General features: G+C 42.2%; 1 protein-coding gene across 2 annotated transcripts; it reads left to right on the forward strand.

Moving 5' to 3' along the window:
- Positions 1 to 9317: 9317 nt before the first annotated feature.
- LOC147899611 (glucan endo-1,3-beta-glucosidase 11-like) lies at positions 9318 to 11664 on the forward strand. Of its 2 annotated transcripts, XM_087378319.1 has the most exons (3): positions 9318 to 9638; positions 9724 to 9805; positions 10019 to 11664. In XM_087378319.1, the coding sequence occupies exon 3, from the start codon at positions 10081 to 10083 to the stop codon at positions 11203 to 11205; it is 1125 nt and encodes a 374-aa protein (XP_087234445.1). In that variant the 5' UTR covers positions 9318 to 9638; positions 9724 to 9805; positions 10019 to 10080; the 3' UTR covers positions 11206 to 11664. The 2 variants fall into 2 exon arrangements, with proteins under 2 accessions (XP_087234445.1, XP_087234444.1); XM_087378318.1 differs by having other exon boundaries at positions 9318 to 9805.
- The last annotated feature ends 8634 nt before the right edge of the window (positions 11665 to 20298 follow it).

A 20298-nucleotide genomic window follows, 5' to 3' on the forward strand; every position in this document is an offset into this window, starting at 1 on the left:
GGCAATGGATGTCCGGAACTGTGCATAATCCTTTCCTAGACCATTCAAGGTCACAGAAACTAAATCGTCATCATCCACTGGCGACCCAATGGAAGCAAGTGCATCCGCAATTTTCTTCACCTTCATGTGGTAGTCATTGATGCTCATATTTTCTCTCTGCACATTGTGCAGCTCCTGCTTGAGCTGCATTTTCCTGGCTGGCGTATTTGTGCTGTACATTTTTGCCAAAGTATCCCATGCCTCCTTTGGCATACTTGCATCCTGAATATGCACAATCATGGAGTCCGAAATACTGATAGATAGCCAGTACATAACTTTCCTCGCTCTCTCATGCCATCCTTTAAATGCCTGCATTTCCTGTTGATTGGGAACATTAGGAAGAACAGGTTCTTCTTCATTTCCTGTAATGAACTCCCAATAGCCTTTTCCCATAAGGAAATTCGTCATTCTAAACTTCCATGCCTGGAAGTTGTTCTTGTCAAGCTTTTCAGTGACAATTTGTGAAAGAGAATCAGATGCCATTTTAGAACACCGCAAAATATTCTGTCACTGCAAAAAACACAGCTTTTGCCTCACACGGGCAGATCTGCAAAACTGACGAAAGTGGTATTTCACCACACAGTGACTTCCTAGTGACGATTTTGCATCAACAGGCAACAAGCATGAATCTGCAACTCCCAATATCTCTACACACAGGCATACGATGCAAATTCTGCGGTAACTTTTCATCGACTAGCCGAGCAGTGGTCGCATAGCCAAAACAGGGCCTTTTTCTGAGTGCCTGTGAAGAACTTCCGCCTTCAAAATGGGCCCCGAGATGGCCTCACAGCATATACTGCACTCTCGCCACACCACGAAGGGCGTCTCAATCTGAGACAATGCACTCTTGCACTTCTAGCTATGCTACCTGCAGAGATTTGCTCCCAAACTCGAAATAGGAAAGCAACACTGGTCCTCTTACCAGGACACCGCGAACTTGGTTTGCTTTCTTGAGCTCCTTACCACGAACAAGGCTCTGATACCATGTGAAGATAGTGGGAGAGAGGGAAGGAGTCTCACTTGAGGCTTTCTTACAATCACAATGGGGGAATACACACAAAGGTGGAGGCTGAAAATAGTTTTCCTCTTCTTAGTTGTGAAAGCCAAAAGAACTCTGGTACAAAGAAATAGAAGAACCCTATATGTGGGTCTCAAACCAAACTCAACTTAACTAAGGTGGCGTACTAACTGAGCCACAAACTAGAGTAGATAAGGATAGCTGTAATCCAGCTATTATTCGTGGGTGGTGTACCAATCGCATCTCCAGCTAACAAGTCGGTGACATAAATACACAACGGTCACCCTGGCATATCGCGAGTGGAGCTCGATATCTCAACAACCACGTGCTCCTCCATAGGACTGGTTTTCTTGAATTTGCTACATATTTTGATTTTTGCCACAGCTTCCAGATCGGCCTGCTATACCTCTACCTCTACCTCTACCTCTACCTCTTCTAGCATTTGAGTAGAAGATAGTTTCTTTTGAAGTTTCTCCTGAAGAAGATGCACCACCATTTCTCTGCTCTTCAAAAATTAGAAGAGCAATCAACTCCTCAAAATTAGGAAATTTCTCACGGACGACAATGGATGTCCGGAATTGTGCATAATCCTTTCCTAGACCATTCAAGGTCACAGAAACTAAATCATCATCTTCCACTGGCGACCCAATGGAAGCAAGTGCATCTGCAATCTTCTTCACCTTCATGTGGTAGTCATTGATGCTCATATTTTCTCTCTGCACATTATGCAACTCATGCTTGAGTTGGATTTTCCTAGCTTGCGTATTTGTGCTATACATTTTTGTCAAAGTATCCCATGCCTCCTTTGGCATGCTTGCATCCTGAATATGCATAATCATAGAGTCTGAAATACTGATAGACAGCTAGTACATAACTTTTCTGGCTTTCTCATGCGAGCCTTTAAATGCCTGCAACTGGACCTGTTGATTGGGAACATTAGGAATAACTAGTTCTTGTTCAACTCCAGTAATCAACTCCCAATAGCCTTTTCCCTTAAGAAAATTCATCATTCTAAACTTCCATGCTTGGAAGTTGTTCTTGTCAAGCTTTTCAGTGACAATTTGTGAAAGAGCATCAGACGCCATTATAGAACACTGCAAAAATTATATTATGTCATTGCAAAAATCACAACTTCTACCTCACAAGGGCAAATCTGCAAAACTGACGAAAGTGGTATTTGACCACATAGTCACTTCCTAGTAACGATCTTGCATCAACAGGCAATAAGAATGATTGTGTCACTCCCAATATCTCTGCGCATAGGCATATAATGCAATTTTTGCAGCAACTTTTCATCGACCTACGGAATAGTGGTTGCACATAAAAAATAGGGCACTTTTCTCAGTGCCTGTGAAAAACTTCCACCACCAAAATGGGCCTCAAAATGGCCTCGAATCAAGAGAATAATGTCCTCTCGCCACACCGCGAAGGGCATCCCAATCTGAGACAGCACACTCTTGCACTTTCCGGCTGTGCTACCTATAGAGATTTGCTCCCAAACTCAAAAAAGGAAAGCAACACTAATCCTCTTACCAAGACATCGTGAACTTGGTTTGCTTTCTTGAGCTCCTTACCACGAACTGAGCTCTAATACCATGTGAAGAGAGTGGGAGAGATGTAAGGAATCTCACTTGCAGCTTTCTTACATACAAAAAGTGGTATTTGACCACACAGTCACTTCCTAGTGATGATTATGCATCAACAGGCAATAAGAATGATTCTGTCACTCCCAATATCTCTATGCACAGGCATACAATGCAATTTTTGTGGCAACTTTTCACCAACGTGCAGAACAGTGGTCGCATAGTAAAAACAGGGTATTTTTTGGAGTGCCTGCAAAAAACTTTTGCCACTAAAATGGGCCCTGAAATGGCCTCGAATCAAAAAAATAATGTCACCAAGGGCTTTGCCCTTGTCCGTAGCATATACTGCTCTCTCGCCACACCACGAAGGGCATCCTCATCTGAGACAGTGCACTCTTGCACTTTTTGGCTGTGCTACCTACATAGATTTGCTCCCAAACTTGAAAAAGGAAAGCAACACTGATCCTCTTACCAAGACACAGTGAACTTGGTTTGCTTTCTTGAGCTCCTTACCATGAACCGAGCTCTGATACCATGTGAAGAGAGTGGGAGAAAAGTAAGGAGTCTCACTTGTAGCTTTCTCACATACACAATGGGGGAATACACACAAAGGTGGAGGCTAAAAACAATTTTCCTCTTCTTAGTTGTGAAAGCCAAAAGAACTCTCTCTTAGTACAAAAGGAATAGGTGAACCCTACATGTGGGTCTCAAACCAAACTCAGCTAACTAAGGTGGGATACTAATTGAGCCACTAACTAGAGTACATAAAGATAGTTGTCATCCAGCTATTATTCATGAGTGGTGTACCAACCACATCTACAGCTAACAAGTCGGTGACATAAATGCACAACGGTCAGCCTAGCATATCACAAGTGGAGCTCCATATCTCAAAAATCATGTGGCCAAGAAGCTTTTTAGGAGGCTTGCCTGACCCCCGAGATGCCTTTTTACAGTAATTATATAACATTATAGGGCACCCTCCCACTCCATAGGAGTTATATTCATACATGACGAGCACTCAAAACCCCCCTCATGACTTGAGAGTATAGACTCCAGACCACCCCACACCAGACGAGCCAGCAGAGGGTGATGGTACGATCTACCATGATATCATTGAGACGGGCGGCATCTTGTAGGATGCATGGGAGAAGGACGTCATGTCCTTCATGCACTCTTAGTTCATAACAACTATAGAGATTGCTTTATTCCATTCAAAGAGCATAAAGAAAGTTTGGCTGAGGATACCATCAAGACTTTACACAGGAGGTATCCTAATCCAGAACATCTTGAGTTCACTGACAAATGGGCAAAGACAAAGATTACCACTATCCTTGCCAATAAGAGGTCTTTGTTTACGAGGCAGACACTAGACGAGATTGTCAGGAGAGAGAGAGGACAATCACCAAGGGGCCAGCCACACACCGCTCATAAGCGTGAGTGAAAGAAAGCCACGAAGGTAGCGAAAGCGGACCCTAGTATGCAGCACATGGAGGCATGACGGATCTAGATGGAGCGATATGGAAACATGCATTTTGGAGCATGGGGTATTGTGTCATGGGAGGCCCAATTCGTAAGTATCGATCTCAAAATATATTGTGTTTATGTGGTTTATTAAGAGGTTGGTCCTTTGTACTAACCCCTCTACAAATTGTGTCATCTTGTAGCTTGATATCATGGGCAGATATCCCACTCCTTCTGAGATAGCCTACCATCGTGGACATTGCAGATGACATACTTGGAGGCACTTCTATGATGAGGGGTTGATTACTAAGGAGCAGTATATCCGGGCACTGGAGCACCCTTACAAGTATTTAAAATTACTTTAAAAATGTAAATGTTGTAAATAAATATTTGATATTTCATACATTGATAGATGTTGTCCCTCGTTTATAGGCTCTTGGGGATATTGAGGAGGAAGAAAACGAGGATACTGAGGAGGAAGAAGGCAATGAAGAAGACGGGAACTTTCGATTAGTCATAGAAGTAGTGCTAGCTATTCTTTTTTACACTTTAAGCCACAGGTAGCTTGGCTTCGTGCTATTTGTATATACAACTCAGGGGATGAACTACTAAGAAACCCTAGGTATCAGGTGCATTTAATGGGAATTAAAAAAACCCCTCAGCTAAATTTTTTTTGTTAATAAAAGCACCCCTCTTTACTTATGTACTGTGTGATTCTTTTCTAAAGTTGAATTTAAAAACCCCTCTTGTTACTATAATCATGTTAAAGTTTTTCAAAAGTTTGAATTAAAATACCCCTCCTTTTGAATGCATGCAGTGGTACACTAAAATTTTGTGAGGTGAATCCCGCGAGATATACAAGCACTTTTTGGGCTATGAATTAATATATACTCCTCTTATTTTTTCGACATTCAATTTCCTTACACAATGTTTTATCAATGAATGCTTTGTGATGTAAATGTTTTGGAGTTGTAATGTTTTATTTATAATTGTAATCGTCAGCTTGTATATGATCCTTTAATAATATATGTACTTTAAATTCCAGTTCTTCGTCCCTTATCTTATTTAATAATATATAATGAATTACCAATAGCTATAGACGTACATGGAATTGTGCAAATTAAAATGTTGTTGTTGTAAGAATTGCATTGCACATTGTAGAAATGGGATTCTGTTCAACCACATAGCATTTTGTTTTTTTAATAAAATTCTACATAGCATCTACTCAGCGTCTATAAGCATATCTTTCTTTTTTTTAAAAAAATTTCTACAGAGCGTCTAATAGCACGTCTATATGCACATCTCTCTATTATATAGATGCACCTTCAGACATGGGTCTGTAGATGCGTTAATAAATGTGCTAATAGACATACCCATCACTTTTTTTTCAAATTTAGTAAATGCGTCTATGGATGCATTGTGTGTGTTGTGTATGATATACATGGATCTTTTATCGGTTACCCCCAACCCTTCTAGTTTTCCCTTCTAAGAAAATGTTCCTAGACTAATTTAATCTGATAAAACTAAAATAGAATCTCTACCTCATCATGGGCATTCCTTGGAGTTAAATATTGATGAAGTCTAAGATTTCTAATGGAATGAATTTTAAGGTCTATGATCAAATTTGAAAACTAACATTGACCTACCATTAGTAAGCTTTAATGATTGTTTTTTCATCCTTTGATCTTGCATACTACAGAGCTTTGCATATAAGACATTTTTCTCCCGCATGGTTATGATTTGTGTGATGAACACAATTATAGTTTGCAACTTAAGGCTTATGGATCCCAATCCCAATCCCAATAAGAGTAGGTATTTCCATTGTAGACATATGGCACAAGTTCAATATACACATGACCATTGATACTTAATGAATCGGTTTTGCCATAGCCATAGGAGAAATTCCAATGGAGACCAAATAAGACATAATTTCATGCACATATCTTACTTTCAAAGGAAAAATCAACTTGTGCAAAGATTTTTTTTATACATGGAGGCAAATTGTCACTTAATTATGTTGAGGTTTTGAATATGAAAACGTGCATGAATCAACACGTTATAATGCTAATAACAACAACCTAAATTCTAAAGTTAATACTAAAAACTTTGATTTATTGTATGTTTTTCCTTTGCTTTTCTACTTTTGCCACATTTTATAGTAGTATTTGTATATAATATTATATTTAACTATTAGTATGGGGTTTATGATCATCACCTTATGCACGGAACATATTCAACATGTATGTGGATTATACATACTTTTACTTGTTCAAATGCCTAAAAAAATGTTTATAAACTATATTTAGCATGACATAATAAACTATGCTCATGCAAAATGTTGACTTGTCCTTAATATATGTTTAGACATGTATACGGTATATATAAATAAAAATAAAAATAAATAAATAAATAAATAAATAAATAAATATATATATATATAGAGAGAGAGAGAGAGAGAGAGAGAGAGAATAATTGGCTACTATGCTAGCACACTACATCCCTTATAAGCTTAATAATATGGTAGTGAGTATGCCTAATGAATAGCACAAACACTTATCCAGAGGGGATGAAAAGTTTATTCCATGTCTATCATATGTGGATCCTTCCCAACGGTTGGACTTTGAACCTCGAAAAAGATCTTAACATACCAAGGCATTTGAGGAAGAGAAAATAGTAAGATCTTCACGAGCTAAAAGTGATGATTGCTTTTGATGTGTCCAAGCATGGTGGGATCATAAGTGGAGCAACCGATAAAAAATCAATATAATAGATAAGAAAAAGGGTTTCATCAAGTGAGCTACCGGGTAGAGAGTATAACAAAAGTAAAATTTAAAAGCTAGTGAATCACAGGTAAGGAGAAGAATAGATGAAAATTTTATATGTGAAAATGGCTTATTGAGTTGAAATAAGGTATATATTATGTAAGAAGTTGGCATGCAACATGAGATGGATGTAAAAGGAAATGTTCTTAGGTAACTATGTGATGTATAATATCATTTAGGGGGTTACTTGATGACATGTACTTATTAGGATGCTACCTCGCCTTAGAAGAGTGCTTTGTGGGGTAGTTTCCCATCTATCTACAAAAGCTTCTTTAAACATATTTGATTTGCCACCTTGTTACATGAGCATTGGATAGATCCAATTTGCTGAAATTAAAGAAGAGTGCAAAACAAAACAAAAGTGCAAACTTCAACTTTGCAAAGGTCTAGAGGTAAACCACCCCAATTACGATAGAGCACCCCTAAACGGATGGGGGAAGCAAAGGTGTAGAGGAAACGGTTGTTCCAATTTGTTAAATGGAAAGTACGATAGAAAGCTATTCTTATTATGAGCAATCGTAGGAGCTTGCATACTGTTCGTGAAGTATGGCGGAAACTTGCAGACAACGTGGATAGGTACAATCCCTTTGAATTAATAAATTAAAAGCTACAACAATAGAAAGGCTACTCTTTAGTAGCATTCGTAGGTGGATAGCTGCTCGTGAATTATCGTAACGTGGGCGGCCCAATTGCCGTTGCAACGTGGCTTTTTCGCCGTTTCACGTTTCCCTTAGTGGACAGCTGAGCTGTTTCCGTTGAAGATTTCGCATCACTTATCGTTCCATTCAAGAAATTTCAGCCTGTACATGAAGATCCGTTGAAGTTAGCTTAATGGGGTTAGTTTCGACTGAGTGTGATCATTGTTGATCGACCGCCGCTGCCATGTCGCCGTCGTGGAGATCATTTGATGTTAGATCTTGAATCCGACAGTTTTCTCCTGCAGAGCGGCTAATTTGATGAAGCGGTGGACTGAAAGACGGATTGAGGTAAGACTATATTTTAACCTTTAACCATCTTTTTGAACGCTTCCATTGTCCTGACTCCTGATCTCATCCGTGCGTCCAATCCGCAGTTTTCTAGAATCGCGACTCGCAACCTGCAAGGCGGCTTGTTTGATTCACAATCCTTCGATAGCCATGCGTGCTCAAACTGCAGTTGGTTGAACGCTCGGTCGTCTCATCTAGAATCGCAGTCGAAATATACGTATAAATTTTAAAACACCCTAGCTACTTCAGGACGTTTCAACCATCTGAATCGACTGCCAATCCGCATTAGTAAAAAGGGTTTGTTGAATCACACTTTGTAAATATCGTTATAGAATTTCACTAGGTGAGCGCCAGGTGGGATCCGGATCGGATGGCGATGACGATCGTGGAATCACAAGGTGCACGCAGTGCAATAAATTTAAAACATCTGCCCTGCGCCACAGACTGCACGAAGTTATTAGCAGTGCGAGCTCCAATTCGATTCTTGTCTGTCCGGGAACCGGGACTTGCGTGGACGTGCATCATTCTCGGCTAGTTGACGATTAGTTTACGACGTGATAGTGCGTTTAAACTTTAGATGCCGACATCGTAGCGAAATCGACAATCACGACGCGCCATAGCGGGATTATTCTGATATTGAGGCGGTCGTCAGCCAGTGTGGGAGACTAGCAGATCGACCGACCATGGATGCTAAAATGGGAGAGGAAGGAGGATCAGAGGAAGGTTGCATGGTTGGGATACAAGGTGCAAGCTAGCTAGCAAGCGAGGTAGGGGCCAGGGAGTCGATCAGCAAGGATACATTTGTCCGATTTCCTCCAAGAGATGAGGGAATGCGTGGATTGGAAGCAAGAGATCTGTGAGAGGTGCGAGCAGCAGGGTTGAGTTGTCGATAAGGAGCTGATCAGCGAGCTTTGTAGAGGAAAGGTGATGAGGTTGATTTGGGTTCCACAGTAATTAATTCCCCATACATATAGGAGATGAAAACAAACACTTAACGTGGACTGAACGGGAAAGTGCTTGAATTCCTAGAATTCCACTTGGAGGAGGAGGAGGAGGAGGTGTGAGTCTGCAAATGAAAATAAACGTTCAACCTAAGCTGACATTGTAGATGTGATGAGAAATTGGTTATTACATTGCATTAGCTCTTCTATGAGTTTGTAGATCTTTCCGAGTACATGTGACATTGTAAATCCGTCACAGTACCGTGACTTTCACCAGCGAATGCATGAGGGGAAGCATATGGGAGGTTGTGCGTCGTGTGGTGTCAGCTTTTTAGTCAGTTACTGGTGATTGCATTTGCTGGGATTCTATGAGCAGGGACGGTCGTCACCGCCACCTTTTCTCTTTGATTCCGCTCTCAAATCTGCAAAACAAGCTTATTAGATAATAGATTTGCGACAGCCTCGTCTCGTACGTTGTGTCGTCTACTCCCTTTGCCTTCGATCCTCCCAGCTTTCTTTGCCTCCTTCGTCCTCTTCATCTCCCCCTCCTCCGTCCTCCCTGCCTTCTTCTTCATCTATCCATCCACTCATCATCGCTTTCCCCCTCCTCACATTCCTTCCCATCCCTGCCTTCTCGCATCGCCTTCTTTCCTGGCCACCCTCAGCAGAACGTCGTCGTGCTGGTAGTACAGGAGTTCATGACACTGGTTTGGTTGAGCAAATGAGCGAGATTTGGTTGAGCAAATGAGCGAGATCTGGTTGAGCAAACGAGCGATGGCGCTTTGACGGTGCACAATTCATCTCTGTACCACCGCTCTTTCCAATCCCTCCTTGCTGCACCCGCTTTCTCCAACCATGGTTGTTATCTTGCAGCTCCGCCACGGCAGGTCCAAAGCCTGCCGCTCTTGGAGCTCCACATCCCTCGCGACGCTCCTCCTCCTTCACATTCTCACAGGTTTGTTTCTAAAACTATTTACGGCTCTTTCTCCTCAACGACCGAAAAATTTTCACGGCGGATTTCACGCTCATATAGATTGCTAGAATGGTTTTCCCTTTCAATCTGTGCAATGCCATGTTAAAAGTCGCTTTAGATCTGAAGGTAACAATATTTAGACTCTCACACAGTGGACTGGTTATAAATTTCGGCATTGTGGCGAGGCTTTTGCAGGCTCCACTCTCGTCCCTTGCTGCGCAGTTTCGAACACCGCGAACGTCGGAATAAACTACGGCATGGTCTCAAACGACCTTCCTACTCCATCTCAGGTTGTTAGAATAATCCAATCGATCTCCGTCATCAGAACCAGGATCTACAGCGCCAACTCCACCGTCTTGCAGGCCTTTGCGAATTCCGGCATCTCATTCATTGTCGGTATTGGCAACGAGGATGTTGCGGGTATCACTAATACCGAGGCTGCCATTAGTTGGATACAGCAAAACATAGCAAGCTACCTGCCCAGCACTCAGATCTCCGGTATAGCTGTTGGCAATGAGGTTTTCACTGGCAATGACACCGAGCTGATGGCAAATCTGCTTCCCGCCATGCAGAACCTCCATTCTGCGCTAGTGAGCTTGGACCTCGCTAGCCAAGTTGTAATCTCGACAGCTCATTCCCTGGCAATTCTTTCCAATTCTTTTCCTCCATCCGGAGGACTATTCGTTTCCTCCATCGCATCGTCTTACTTGATGCCTCTTCTTGCGTTCCTCTCCCAAATCGGGTCGCCTTTCATGATCAATGCGTACCCATATTTCGCATACAAAGCCGACCCAAGCGTCGTGTCTCTGCAGTATGTCCTCTTCGAGTCCAACGCAGGCGTGACAGACCCAAACACGGGGCTCGTGTACTACAACATGCTAGACGCGCAGGTCGATGCAATCTACGCAGCTCTCCAGGCTTTGGGCTACACGAGTATGGAGGTAATTGTGTCGGAAACCGGCTGGCCATCAGCAGGGGACTCGGACGAAGCCGGGGCCACGGTACAAAATGCGCAGGCGTACAACAGCAATCTGATTCAACGACTTGCATCCAACACAGGGACGCCTAGGCGGCCTGATGTGCCGTTGCAGGCCTACCTTTTTGCTCTGTTCAATGAGGACTTGAAGCCCGGCCCAACATCGGAACGAAATTATGGGCTCTTCAAGCCCGACGGAACGAGGGCTTACGATTTCGGCTTGAACAATCAAGTATCATACACTTTGTACTCGGTTTCCTCCTCACACAAAGTGGAGCCTAGGCTGAATTTTTGCTGGATTGGGTTGCTCTTCTCCTTCGTGTGTTTCGTTATGACGGATCCATGCCCAACTTTCAGGATCCCTAATGTGTGTTGGGACTCAAGATTCATCAGCAATGCCAAATAGATTTGACACATGTTCATTTTGAGGTGCCTGCGAGCGGCTAGAGCTCATCATATCTCATCTCTCGGATCGTTTACTGTCTTACTGCGCTGCTATGCGAGGTAGAGAGATTTGTGCGTACCATTGAGAACTGGCTAACAATGCGGTGCAGCGTGCTGCTTCCATGCGAACAGTCTCCTCCGATTAAGTAATGCTAGCATCAAACAATATCAGTGCAACAAAAGGGGGACTGATTATTAGCAACAATGGTAACTTGTACCTTCGCCACAAACCGTTGTGTGTGTTGAGTGTCTGTGTGTAAAACATTTTTTTTCGTTTTTGACAAGCCAGAACGCAAATCGGGGCTTTACCTCAAAACGGTAAGTATGGTGCTAGGCAAGCCGATTTAGTTAGATGAGTGAACGAAAAAAAATGTGAACGACGAAACATCTCTAATCTAACAAAGGTGATGTACCTCACCTAATGACTTGTGCAAGTTTGTTTCATAAAAACCCCATATTTTCGTTGATGTTGGAAAGCTTTAAATATTTAAGATATGTAATAAGTATGGACTTGTTTCAAAAACTTAAACACATAACATTGCATGTCTATCCTATTCTCCATCCTCTACATGGCACTTACACTATGAGGCATTAATTCACAATGAATTATAACAATTGAAAGGGGTCCCATTCTTTAAGAAAATAACACATTAACCGTTTGCGAAGAGGCCTAAAATTCACGTTTGTACACTTCCTTCTCATGTCTATCATGGTTTGGATTAGATTGTGTGGCAAGGTGTGGCAATGAGTCATTTTTGTAGAGGGTGTGTTCCACTGTATTTTTAGAGCTCGAGTTGCGTTACTTTGAGTTGTGTGGTTTTTATGGGGCAAATCACTATAATTTATTGTGATCTCTTTCGTGGCACTTGAATGTTCCATAGGCTTTATAAGTACATCAACTACTCTAGGCCACCCAAGTACCTCCCAACAATATGCAACAGATTATGAAGATTGTGTTGAAGTGAGATCGTATCACTCATACTACCAACTCCCTTTGAACAACTATGTGTGGTGGTGCACATAATTGAAGGGAGTGTAGAGTCACTTAGATCTCTATACATTTGAGTCAAACTATTTGACAATCACATATTCTACAAATCATTTACAATTTCTCTATCACCCACCTTGCAAAGATATTGAAGACACTCGCCAAGAATTGGTTCAATATTTCTCTCCTTTTCCAACACACAACAAAAGCTAAATAAAAGTTAGCTTCACAGTTATAGACAAATGGATAGCATTGGTAGATTTATCCAAACTACTATAAGTGAGCTTCTAGGTCACATAGTGCACTATGCTTCTAAATAAATTCTATGTTTTACATGAATACCAGCCCGATGGCATCTTAGCCACCATAGACATGGCTGATGAGAGCTACCACCAATGGGTAGTAATTAACATGTGAAGCCTATTCACCTCTAATCACTCATTACCATGCACTCTAGTACTCTACTGAGCATGCAAGCCCAGTGATGGTAATTGGCAGGTGAGTAATTGCGGACCACTGTAGTGGCTAGTAATTAATTACCTGCCCGATGGCATCTTAGCCACCACAGACACGACTGACGAGAGCTACCACCACCAGGCAGTAATTACCACAAAAGTAAATCATGAAGCCTAGTCACCTCTGATCACTCATTACCATGCACTCTAGTACTTTATTGAGCATGCAAGACCGATGACTAGTAATTTACTGTACTCGTAGTAATCATGCATGGAAGCCCGGTGGTGGTAACTGGTAGGTGAGTAATTGTGGGCCACTACCATGGTTGGTAATTAACTGCCACCCCGGTGGAATCTTAGCCACCATAACAGACCTGGTTAGTAATCTTATATGCCTTTGTTGAGATATCGAGCTCCACTCGTGATATGCCAGGGTGACAGTTGTGCATTTATGTCACCAACTTGTTAGCTGCAGATGCGGTTGGTACACCACCCATGAATAATAGCTAGATGACAGCTATCTTTATGTACTCTAGTTAGTGGCTCAGTTAGTATGCCACCTAGGTTAGCTGAGTTTGGTTTGAGACCCACATATAGGGTTCACCTATTTCTTTTGTACTTAGAGAGTTTTGAGAAAAACTGTTTTCAGCCTCCACCTTTGTGTATATTCCCCCATTTTGTATGTGAGAAAGCTGCAAGTGAGACTCCTTACTTCTCTCCCACTCTCCTCACATGCTATTAGAGCTTGGTTCGTGGTCAGGAGCTCAAGAAAGCAAACCAATTAGTTCACGGTGTCTTGGTAAGAGGATCAGTGTTGCTTTCCTTTTTCGAGTTTGGGAGCAAATCTCTATAGGTAGCACAGCCGAAAAGTGCAAGAGTGCACTGTCTCATATTGGGATGCCCTTCGCAATGTGGCGAGAGGGCAGTATATGCTGTGGGAGATTCGAGGCCACTTCGAGGCCTATTTTAGTGGCAAAAGATTTTCACAAGCACTCAGAAAAGTGCCTTATTTTTGCTATGCGACCACTGTTCTGTAGGTCGGTGAAAAGTTGCTGCAAAAATTACATCGTATGCTTGTGCATAGAGATATTTGGAGTGACAAAATCATTCTTATTGCCTGTCGATGCAAAATCATCACTAGGAAGTGACTGTGTGGTCAAATACCACTTTCGTCACTTTTGCAAATTTGCCTTTGTGAGGCAGAAGTTGTGTTTTTTGCAGTGACATAATATTTTTGCAGTGTTCTATAATGGTGTCTGATGCTCTTTCACAGATTGTCACTGAAAAGCTTGACAAGAACAACTTCCAAGCATGGAAGTTTAGAATGACGAATTTGCTTAAGGTAAAAGGCTATTGGGAGTTCATTACTGGAGCTGAACAAGAACTAGCCATTCCTAATGTTCCCAACCAACAGGAGTTGCAAGAATTTAAAGGCTGGCATGAGACAGCCAGAAAAGTTATGTACTGGCTATCTATCAGTATTTCAGATTCTATGATTGTGCATATTTAGGATGCAAGCACATCGAAGGAGGCGTGGGATACTTTGACAAAAATGTATAGCACAAATACGCAAGCTAGGGAAATGCCACTGAAGCAGGAGTTGCATAATGTGCAAAGAGAAAATATGAGCATCAATGACTACCACATGAAGGTGAAGAAGATTGCAGATGCACTTGCTTCCATTGGGTCTAGGATGATGAAGATGATGATTTAGTTTCTATGACCTTGAATGGAAACGATTATGCACAATTTCGGACATCCATCGCCATCCGTGAGAATTTCCCTGATTTTGGGGAGTTGATTGCTCTTCTAATTTATGAAGAGCAAGGAAATGGTGGTGCATCTTCTTCAGGAGAAATTTCAAAAGAAATTGTCTTCTACTCAAATGCTGGAAGAGGTAGAGGCAGAGGTAGAGCAGGCCGATCTAGAGACCGTGGCAAAAATCAAAATATGTAGCAAATCCAAGAAAACCAGTCCTATGGAGGAGGACATGGTAACTTTAGAGGCAGGGGGAGCCAAAGAGGTGGTGGTGGATGGCAGAGAGGCCAAAATGCAAACAGCAATGTTGAATCCTACTACTATGGTAAAATGGGTCATATGGTTAAAGACTGCTAGAAAAAGCAGAATGGCATCATGACTGAAAAATTGCAGTAAGGCAATTATGCATCCTCTAGTAGATAGGGTGATGACAAAAATGAGCATTTGTTTATGGTGCAGCAGATGACCAATTCTATGACAAGTGCAACACAAAGCAATGATGTGTGGTGTGTTGACTCAGGTGTGTCAAACCACATGACAGGTCATGTAGAATGCATGCAGGATGCACGAAAAATGGAAAGACCAGGATTTGTGGAGACTGGTTATGATACTGCATATCCTATTGTGCAGATTGGTAAAATTCCTTTGTCTATGCAGGATTGGAAAATGAAATACCTCTTTGATGTATTTCATGTCCCGAATATCACCAAGTGAGAGTGCTCTCAACGGAAGCAAGAATGGAAGAAGGAGAGAGAGAGAGAGAGAGCCACACAAGTTTTGGTGGGTGCAGAACCACCCTAATCTTCTTTTTCATTCATTTATATATGTGTTTGAGTATTGTACATAACTGGGGTTAAGGCACAGTGACCTTTAATCCCACAACCTCCCACTTAAAGGACAATGTGCCTTTAAGGGAGAACAACCAGTGAGCATACTATCCAATGCCCATCAATACACGACAATACTCAAACCGCTGACTAGGTAGACTCTTCGTCAGCATATCTGCAGGGTTATCATCTGTATGAACCTTGAAAAGCTCTATGCGCTTGTCCTCAAGTACCTCCCTGATGAAATGGTACCTGACCTCAATGTGTTTGGTCTTTTCATGAAAGACCGGATTCCGTGCTAGCTGAATAGCACTCATGGAATCACTATGCAATGTCGGTACACCTGTATGAATCCCCAAATCTCCCACTAGCCGATCAAGCCATATAGCCTCCTTGCAACCCTCTGTGGCTGCAACATACTCAGCCTCTGTGGTAGACAAAGCAACGCACTTCTGTGCACGAGACATCCACGACACTGCACCACCTGCAAAGGTGAACACATAACCAGAAGTGGATCTCCTACTATCCACATGCCCTGCATAGTCTGAATCTGTGTACCCAAGTACACGCATGTCTCCTTTACCAAAGCAAATGCACATCTCCTTGGTACCCTTCATGTACCTCATGATGCACTTAACTGCCTCCCAATGCCTCTTTCCTGGATTAGCCATATACCGGCTAACAACTCCCACTGCAAATGCAATGTCTGGTCTAGTAGCTATCATAGCATACATAAGACTCCCAACTGCTGATGCATAAGGAACCTTGGCCATCATGGCCCTCTCCTCATCTAATTTGGGACTATCTGTATGACTCAGTTTCACATATGGAGGCAATGGAGTACTCACTGCCTTCCCCCCCTCCATATTGAAACGCTGTAATACTTTTGTAACATACTCTTTTTGTGAAAGCCAAAGGAGTTTCCTACTCCGATCACGCGTGATGCGCATACCAAGAATATGACCTGCAAATCCCAAATCCTTCATATCAAAGGCCTCATGCAACTTGGCCTTTAATGCATCTAGCTCATAAGTATTCTTGCTAGCCAATAGCATATCATCCACATATAGTGCCAGGATTATCAGGCTACTATCCTTAGCCCTTTTAGTGTAGAGGCAGTGATCAATTTCACTCCTTCTAAAACCCTGGGACCGAATGAAAGCATCAAACTTCTGATACCATTCTCTAGGCACTTGCTTAAGACCATAGAGACTCTTCTTTAGTTTGCAAACTAAATGCTCTTTGCCCTTTTCTTCAAAGCCTTCCGGCTGCACCATGTAAATTTCCTCATGCAAATCCCCATGCAAGAAAGCTGTCTTGACATCCATTTGCATAAGCTCCATATCCTCTACTGCCACTAGTCCAAGCATGCATCTAAGTGTGGTCATCTTCACAACCAGAGAGAATATCTCATCAAAGTCCACACCCTTCTCTTGCTTGAACCCTTTAGTAACCAAACGGGCCTTGTACCTAGGCACATCATCACCTGTGACCTTCATTTTGTAGACCCATTTACATGGCAATGCTTTCTTTCCATGTGGCAAAGAAACCAAGTCCCAAGTCTTATTCTTCATAAGTGAACTCATCTCTGATTGCATAGCATACTCCCACTTGCGTTGATCCTCACGCATCATAGCCTCTTTGTAGCAAGAAGGCTCCCCGCAATCAGTAAGCATCACATAGTCTACCCCTGGAACAAACCTATCAGGCGGTCTAGACACTCTAGATGATCTTCTCAAGGGCATTTCAGCTTGCTGTCCCACTTGCATATCAGCCACATTTGGCTCATCATTTCCACCAATAGATGATCCATCATCTACCCTTGATTGTATACCTGTGGGAGTACTTGGTTGTACCATTTCTTGCACATTTGGTGCATGGACAGCTTGCTGCCTATCAACATATGCAGGTGGATTCACATCCTGGAAAGTGATTCTCCTCATTTCCACATCCCTCATGGGTGCCTTATGCATCTTCTTCTCATTGAAGACCACATCATGGCTGCGTATGATCTTCTTTGCTTCTGGATCCCAGAGACGATAGCCCATCTCTCCACTTTCACCATAACCTAGAAAGATGCATTTCCTAGACTTAGGATCTAGCTTCTTTCGAAGCTCTTTTGGCACATGTGCATATGCCTCACACCCAAATATACGCAGCTTGTAGCAATCCTTTTTCATATGGCCCTTCTTGCCACAATGGTAACACTCAATGTTCCGTGCCCTGGATTTGCTACGAGACTTCCCTCTTTCTTGGGACTTCCCCCTGAACTGTGATCTGCCCCTTTGCACATTTAAGGCTGCATCCTGCTTGTTGCCATCCATAGACTTCCGTCTAATCTCCTCGGCCAACAAGCTACCCACAACATCATCAAATTTCAGTACTCCACCAGGTGCAGAGTTACTGACAGCTGTACGGAAGGTATCCCATGAGGATGGCAATGAACATAAGAGAAATATTGCCCTAGTCTCCGCATCAAAATTCATTTTCTGAGCCTGAAAAAGAATGCAAATTGGGGTGCAAATCAAAAGGAAGAGAGTCCAAGGGAGGACAAAGGAAAAGTGAAGATCGAGGAGATCAATGCAGTCACACGTGATAGTGACAATGATGTTCTCTTCATGTCTAGTTTATCTGCAGAGTTGCTTACCACTTCAGATGATGCATATTCCCAGGATTGGATTTTGGATTCTGGTGCTTCATTCCATGTTACTCCCCATAGGGAATGGTTCTCCACTTATGATAGTGGAAAGACAGGTTGTGTGCATCTTGGAAATGACTATGCATGTGACATAGTGGGAGCAGGTGACATAAAGTTTTCTTTTGCAAATGGGTCTGCATTTGTTTTGAAACATGTGAGACATGTGCCTAAGCTGACCAAGAGTCTTATTTCAGTGGGTCACATGATGAGCAACATAGAAGTTTTAGGACCTCCTGATTCCACCGGAACTGACAGATCTACAAATGGTTGCTCCAAACTTGAGTTCGAACACCCGGGCAAAAAACGCAGGAATTGACACAGTGAGTTAGAAATCCACTGAAATGATCTCAGATTCAAGAATGAAGGTGTTTCCAAGCTCCTGAAGTAATGTGGACACCAAAAGCAAGCAATAGTTGCCTCCACAAGTCAATACGGAGTCTCTGTCATCGAACGGAACAGGGAAAAGCTCAAAAAACGACTTTTTCTTTGAAAGCTCTTAACAGGCTCTCAAAACCACTTCGTAAAGCCAAAGTGACTTTTCCAAAGGTTCCTCCAAGGTCTCTGCACACTTGGATGCAAGTAAAGTCACCCACAAAGCTTCCCACAGAGCTTCTCCTTCCTCCCACAGAGCTGCTAAGCTTCCAGCATTCACGCACACTCAGCTAGATCACCCGGGCTCTGATACCAGTTGAGAGTGCTCTCAACGGAAGCAAGAATGGAAGAAGGAGAGAGAGAGAGAGAGAGAGCCACACAAGTTTTGGTGGGTGCAGAACCACCCTAATCTTCTTTTTCATTCATTTATATATGTGTTTGAGTATTGTACATAACTGGGGTTAAGGCACAGTGACCTTTAATCCCACACCAAGAACCTACTTTCTGTTGGTCAAATGGTTGAGCAGGGCTTGCAGGTCAGATTTAATCCTCATGGATGCTTTGTTGAGGATATGAAAAATAAAGGTCGCTTGATAGCAAAAGGGAAGAAGAAGGGCAGGATGTTTATGTTGGATGCGGACATGCCTGAATTGAATGCAAAAATGTTTGCACATGGGATCGGTGTAGTTGCAGATATTGATATCTGGCATAAATGCATTGGTCATGTTAATGTACATCAAGTTGAATTAATGCAGGCCCAAAATATTGTTGCAAGATTGCCTAAGTTCAAGGTTGCAGAAATGCATGAGGTATGTGAAGCCTGTAAATTTGGAAAATAGGCAAGGAAACCATTTCCTAAACATGTTCAAGAGAGTAAGAGGCCATTGGAATCAATCCACTCTGATGTGTGGACTACTAAAGCTGCATCTATTGGAGGCTATCATTATTTTGTCACTTTATTGATGATTATAGCAAAGAAGTTTGGGTGTATTTTATGAAAAAGAAAAGTGAAGTGTTTGGGCATTTCAAAGCTTTTAAAGCTATGGTTGAAAAAGAAACAGGCCTACAAATAAAATGCCTAAGGTCAGATGGAGGGGGAGAGCACCTCTCAAATGAGTTTGCAAGGTTCCTATAGGAGCATGGCATAAAGCAACAATATTCATGCAGTCATACCCCATAGCAAAATGGACTTGTAGAAAGGAAAAACAAGCATATTGGAGAGGTATCTCATGCCATGCTCAACAAAAAAGACCTACCAGATTATTATTGGGCTGAAGCAGTTGCTACAGCAGTCTACATAATGAACAGGACTCCCACTATAGCAATACATGACATGACGCCAGAGGAGAGGTATACTGGTAGGAAACCACATATTTCTCATTTGAATGTTTTTGGTTGCATTGTTTACGTTCATGTGCCAGATGAGTTGAGATCCAAGTTGGATCCAAAAGCTGAGAAGTGCATCTTTATTGGTTATTCTCTGTAGTAGAAAGGGTATAGATGCTACAACCCTTCTACTCGTAAGTTTACAGTGAGTAGAGATGTTGTTTTTTATGAGATGAGCAGCTGGTATAAACCAGTAAATGTGATTGATAATGTAGATGCACAAAATGGTAATGCTGCACAGAAATCACAGCAGCAATCACAAAATATTAGTGGACCTGTAGTGTCCTCTAGCAGTGGTTCACATACTTCACCATGGACAGGCAGATTGAGATCAGGAGGATCTCCTCATAGCAATGCAGATAGTGGTATGCAAGTATCATGAAAAAGATGGTCTTTACATGAGATGGATGTAAAGAATTCTTTCTTGCATGATGGTGATTTGCAAGAAGAGGTCTATATGGAGCAGCCACCAAGTTATGTTCATGCTTTTCATCCTGAGTTTGTTTGCAGGTTGAAGAAAGCCTTGTATGGCTTAAAGCAAGCACCCAGAGCATGGTTTGACAAGATAGGA

Source organism: Dipteris shenzhenensis, chromosome 8, assembly GCF_047967505.1.
Source record: "Dipteris shenzhenensis isolate YYH24624 ecotype China chromosome 8, Dip_SZ_1.0, whole genome shotgun sequence".
Lineage (NCBI taxonomy): Eukaryota > Viridiplantae > Streptophyta > Polypodiopsida > Gleicheniales > Dipteridaceae > Dipteris > Dipteris shenzhenensis.

Bases quoted from the DNA above. Each gene is read 5' to 3' on its own strand.
- LOC147899611 (XM_087378318.1), top strand. From the start codon at position 9,706: ATGGTTGTTATCTTGCAGCTCCGCCACGGCAGGTCCAAAGCCTGCCGC. The intron at 9,806-10,018 runs GTTTGTTTCTAA...AGGCTTTTGCAG, and splicing joins CCTCCTTCACATTCTCACAG to GCTCCACTCTCGTCCCTTGC.